General features: G+C 38.7%; 1 protein-coding gene across 1 annotated transcript in view; it reads left to right on the top strand.

The window, feature by feature from the left end:
* YES1 (YES proto-oncogene 1, Src family tyrosine kinase) overlaps positions 1 to 5,422 on the top strand; it is a 95,360-nt gene that overhangs the window by 57,863 nt on the left and 32,075 nt on the right. Inside the window, exon 2 of the mRNA XM_011957784.1 lies at positions 2,280 to 2,558. Coding sequence (XP_011813174.1) covers positions 2,288 to 2,558 — 271 coding nt within the window. The 5' untranslated portion in view covers positions 2,280 to 2,287. The remainder of the gene's footprint in view (positions 1 to 2,279; positions 2,559 to 5,422) is intronic.

Here is a 5,422-nt window from a genome sequence, read left to right as displayed (position 1 = left end):
CAGGATGGTCTCGATCTCCTCACCTCGTGATCCGCCCGTCTCGGCCTCCCAAAGTGCTGGGATTACAGGCTTGAGCCACCATGCCCAGCCTCCTGGTTATATTTTGATGCTTATTCTTAACTGTCACATCTTTAGAATATGCCCATTTAAGAGAGTGATCTAAAACCCAATTCTGAGACTCTGAGACTGCTTCTATTTTAATATTTGTAGCTACATTTTAAATTATTATTATACAGCTGAGGTTGTAAATGTTCAGTCTTTCCGAGTTTATGAGGCAGCCATCACTCACCTATTTCCTTTTGAATGTCATAGAAAGGGAAAAACTATACAAATAAGAGTGACCTTTGAAAGTAAGTGAATTAATGAATTCTATATTAATGCTTTTGTAGAAAGTGAATAGAATAATGCAGATTTTGTAATGTTGGTAAACCTATATGGTAGATAATATGGTAGGTAAGTGATGAGTAAAGCACAACTCTTGCTTCGAAGGAATGTATTTCCATTAATTTGGGGGTAGGTTGGGATTAGAGCAGTAAATAAAAAATGGTATATAAAATGGACTAAAGTGGGCCTCATAAGAAAATCTCCCCAAAGGTACGTTGTGGGTTTTAAGAGAAAAGATATTTTACTGATTATAAGGAAAGCCTGAATGGAAAAGTAACATTTGTGATGACCATCAGTGAAAGGATAGGATTTTAGCAGGTAGAGAGGTGGGGAGAATACTTTGGACAGAGACCATTTTAGAAGGGGGAAGAAGAAACCCAAAATGGGAAAGCACAGGGCATATGCATTGGGGAAACAAGATTTGTGTGTGTGTGAGCGTGAAGTATGAGGATAGTAGGAAATAAAGTTGGAAAGGTTGAAAAGATAGGTTGGGTTTACATTTGGTGAGCATTAGGGGTGTTTCCATTGACAGGGAAGGGAAATGATATAGATCTACTTTGTCCTGTATGATAGCCACTAGCCGTATACAACTCTTGAGCCCTTGAAATATGTCTAGTCCAACTGAGATGTGCTCCAAGTGCAAAGTACACATTAGATTTTTAAGGCTCAGTATGAAAAAAAGTCATTAAAATGTTTATATTGGTTACATGTTGAAATAAATGTTTTTTATATACTGGGTTAAATAAAATACTGAAGTTAATTTTACCTGTTTCTTTGTATTTTTTAATATGGCTACACTAAATTAGAAAATTTTAAATTATGTGGCTCACATTTGTGACTTAGATTATATTTCTGTTGGCATAGTGCTGGTATAGACAGAATACAACAGTATTTGCTAGTACTCATTGTGTGCCAGATTGTCTAGAATTTATAATAAAGTTAATCTCATGGTAAACTTTATGAGGTAGGTTTTTCTCTTTTTTTTTCTTTCTATTGTGTTTTCTTTCTTTCTTCTTTTTTTTTACAGATAATTTTATCACCTAGATACTTTTTTATTTTTTGTTTTTTTAGGTCACCCAGGCTGGAGTGCAGTGGCACAATCTCAGCTCACTGCAACCTCTGCCTCCTGGGTTCCAGTGATTCTCGTGCCTCAGCCTCCCTAGTAGCTGGGATTACAGGTGTGCACCACCACACCCAGCTAATTCTCGTATTTTTAGCAGAGACAGGGTTTCACTATGTTGGCCGGGTTGGTCTTGAACTCCTGACCTTAAGTGATTGGCCTGCCTAGGCCTCCCAAAGTGTCCCCCAGACTGGAGTGCAGTGGCGTGATCTCAGCTCACTGCAAGCTCCGCCCAGCTAATTTTTTGCATTTGTAGTAGAGACAGGATTTCACGTGTTAGCCAGGATGGTCTCAATCTCCTGACCTTGTGATCCGCCCGCCTTGGCCTCCCAAAGTTGCTGGGGTTACAGGCGTGAGCCACCGCACCTGGCGATATTTTGTCAAGTAACTGGAGTGCATAGAGGTTAAGCAGCATACCCTGAGATCACGCCACTACTAAGTAGGAAGCCAGGATTCAAATTTAGTCCTCTCTGGCTTCAGAGCCATGGTTTTCCCAGTATACTGTGGCATGTTGTCATTGGACTATTAAATTAAAGGTGATTGAGTTGGAGAATGAAGCGATTGGAGGAGGGCTTTTGCAAATTGTGATAAAGATAAATGAGGGGAAGAGACCTCATTTTCAGCTTTCTTCTTTTTGTTTTGTTAATGTTCCTTTTTGCAGGAATGGCAGATGCTTTTCTTAAAATGATTTTTTGAACCCTGCCTTTTTGAACCCTGTGTTTTTGAAGTATCCTGTGTATTTACTCTCAAAATATTTGTTTTATTGTCTCTGTAGATTTGATAATGGGCTGCATTAAAAGTAAAGAAAACAAAAGTCCAGCCATTAAATACAGACCTGAAAATACTCCAGAGCCTGTCAGTACAAGTGTGAGCCATTATGGAGCAGAACCCACTACAGTGTCACCATGTCCGTCATCTTCAGCAAAGGGAACAGCAATTAATTTCAGCAGTCTTTCCATGACACCATTTGGAGGATCCTCAGGGGTAACACCTTTTGGAGGTGCATCTTCCTCATTCTCAGTGGTGCCAAGTTCATATCCTGCTGGTTTAACAGGTGAGATTTAAATGGACAATTACATCGTCTGTTTGAGAACATCACCTTGGGTAATATGTACTTAGGTCTTCTCTGCCTTTAAGAAAGATACCTTACCTGAGGACTTCTCAAATAATTGTATGTGAAAATTAGTCTCTAACATAAAAATTAGTTTTATTGTATACATGGGTATGGTTCTGGAAAATTGGTGGTAACCTGATGGTGATTATGTACTGGATCATGTCATTAATTATTTTATTAACTCATTATTCAAATAGTTACTGAGCTCCCCCCAACCCCACTGTGTGGTAGGCACTGGGAACATAAAGATTAAAAATACATACCTTTCCCTCAAGAATTTGACGACAACTCGGGATTGTAAAGTGCTTAGGTCTTATAGTAGTTACTTAATAGATGTTAATTGACAGTGAAGTAGTGATAATACAATATTTCTCCCAGATGCTGCTGATTTAAAAAAGAAAAATCCTAAAGCTCAGAGAGTTGAAATGATTTTCCTCCAAGTCACAGTAAGTAGGAGAGCTCAGATTTATTGTCCTATTCTAGAATTCCATTTATTACATTATCATATCCTTTTAGAGAATAGCAAGAAGTGATAGTTGACAACCTTTCATGGAGAAGGAAGGCTCTTAAAAAAGTAGATTCAAACAGTTTTAAAAGAGAGAAAATGAGCTCTTTTGTAAAGGGTCCCATATCAGGATGCTTTTTCATTGAAGTAACGAAGTATAGCTGGCTTAAAAAGGTAGGGTGAGTTTCAGGGTTCCTTGACACAGCAGTTCTGTGGTGTCATCAAGGACTCAGATTTCTTTATCTCTCTTCTGCAGCCCTTGGGAGTGTCTTTATCCTTAGGCTTGGCAAAACAGCTGCCAGCATCAAATCAAGCAATATATGTCCTCATTAATAGCCAGTGGGGGCAAATCCCCACTACAAGCATGGACTGACTATACATTTGTTTCTTCAGTCTGTTCCAACTGAACCAAAAACAATAGCGAGGCCAGGCACGGTGACTCACACCTGTAATCCTAGCACTTTGGGAGGCCAAGGCGGGCAGATTGCCCGAGCTCAGGAGTTTAAGACCAGCCTGGGCAACATGGCGAAACTCTATCCTTACAAAAAAATACAAAAATAAGCCAGGCGTGGTGGTGCTCACCTGTAGTCCCAGCTGCTCAGAAGGCTGAGATAAGAGGATGGATTGAGCCTGGAAGGGGGAAATTTCAGTGAGCCATGATCATGCCACTGCACTGCAGCCAGGATGATAGAGCCAGACCTTACCTCAAAAAAAAATTTTTTTTCAAACATAAGACTATTATAATATATTCAAAAATTAGCTTAAAATGGCTCGATAGGCCTGACTTACAGAAGAGTTCAAACTTATAGATGAATGCATAGAAAATCTTCTGGTGAAGAATTTTCAGGACCCATAAACCATAAAAATAAAAAATTTTAATTGAACTTAAAATTTAAAAGCATGTTCAAGGATACTGTTATGAAAATGCAAAGGCAACCTATGGACTGGGAGAAATATCACAGTATAGTATAAACATCTGACAAACAACTAGATTCCAGAATATATAAAGAATATAATAGTGTTAAAGTGGTAAATATTCTTGTTTCCAGAACATAATAGAAAGAAGACAGCCCAATTAAAAATTTGATTTGAACAGACACTTTAGTTTAAAAACTGATTTGAACAGTCACGTCACCAAAGTAGAGATGGGAAACAAATAAGCACATGAGAATGTGCTCAAAATAAGGTGTAGTCATTAGGGAAATATACATTAAAACCACAAAGGGATATCACTACACACCAATTAGGATGAGAAATTAGAATGTTTTGATTCTAGAATGAAGATGATTATCTTTTCTGTGTTTTTATATTTATGGAAGTATTCCCAACTCTAATGGTTGCTTCCTATTAGAGTTGGGAATACTTCCATAAATACAAAAACACAGAAAAGATAATAATCTTTCACTAATCATGTGGTGATATTCCTTTGCGGTTTTTAACTTACATTTAATTAATAGTTTTAACAAGTCTTAGGGATGTGGAGCAAGTCATTTGATTTAGGCATCATCGATGATAACATCTGTGGAAAGAAAATAGAATATTTCTGTCTTGTATTCCTCTTTACAAGTGGGGAAAACTTCCTGGAAGCCCATGCTCATGGCTCAACCAGCCACCTGGCAATAGAGATAAGATCGTGTAAGTGGCTTAAGTAAATCAATATTTACCACGTAGGGCTGGATAGGCACTGAGCATCCCCTGAAGGACTTGGCAGACAGAAGAAGGATCAACAGAATCACAGTTCTTTTTATCAAAGAAGAGGAAGAATGGCTGTTGACTAACCAAGTTGCAACTGTATTTGATTACACTAAGACTGTGAAGGAGAGGATCAGTGAAGTAGACAAAGAAATGATAGGAAACATCTTGATAATATGTGTGTTCCCAACTTAAATCATTTTACATGCCACTTGACTTGACTTTGTCTTTAATACTATTAGCCGTTTTCTTCCTGAAAGTCTGTTTATTCCCACTTATTTTACTTCTTATTAAAAAGTGTTAAATTGGCCAGGTGCGGCAGCTTACGCTTGTAATCCCAGCACTTTGAGAGGCCACGATGGGTGGGTCACAAGGTCAGGTGTTGGAGACCAGACTGGCCAATAGAGTGAAACCCTGTCTCTACTAAAAATACAAAAAATTAGCCAGGCATGGTGGCGCACGCCTGTAATCCCAGCTACTCCGGAGGGTGAGGCAGGAGAATCGCTTGAACCTGGGCGGCAGAGGTTGCAGTGAGCCAAGATCACACCACTACACTCCAGCCTGGGCGACAGAGCGAGACTCTGTCTCAAAAAAAAAAAAAAAAAAA

This window comes from Colobus angolensis, unplaced genomic scaffold (assembly GCF_000951035.1).
Source record: "Colobus angolensis palliatus isolate OR3802 unplaced genomic scaffold, Cang.pa_1.0 Scaffold45, whole genome shotgun sequence".
Taxonomy (NCBI): domain Eukaryota; kingdom Metazoa; phylum Chordata; class Mammalia; order Primates; family Cercopithecidae; genus Colobus; species Colobus angolensis.
Note: the sequence above shows the minus strand (reverse complement) of the source record. Positions and strands in the feature narration are given on the sequence as shown.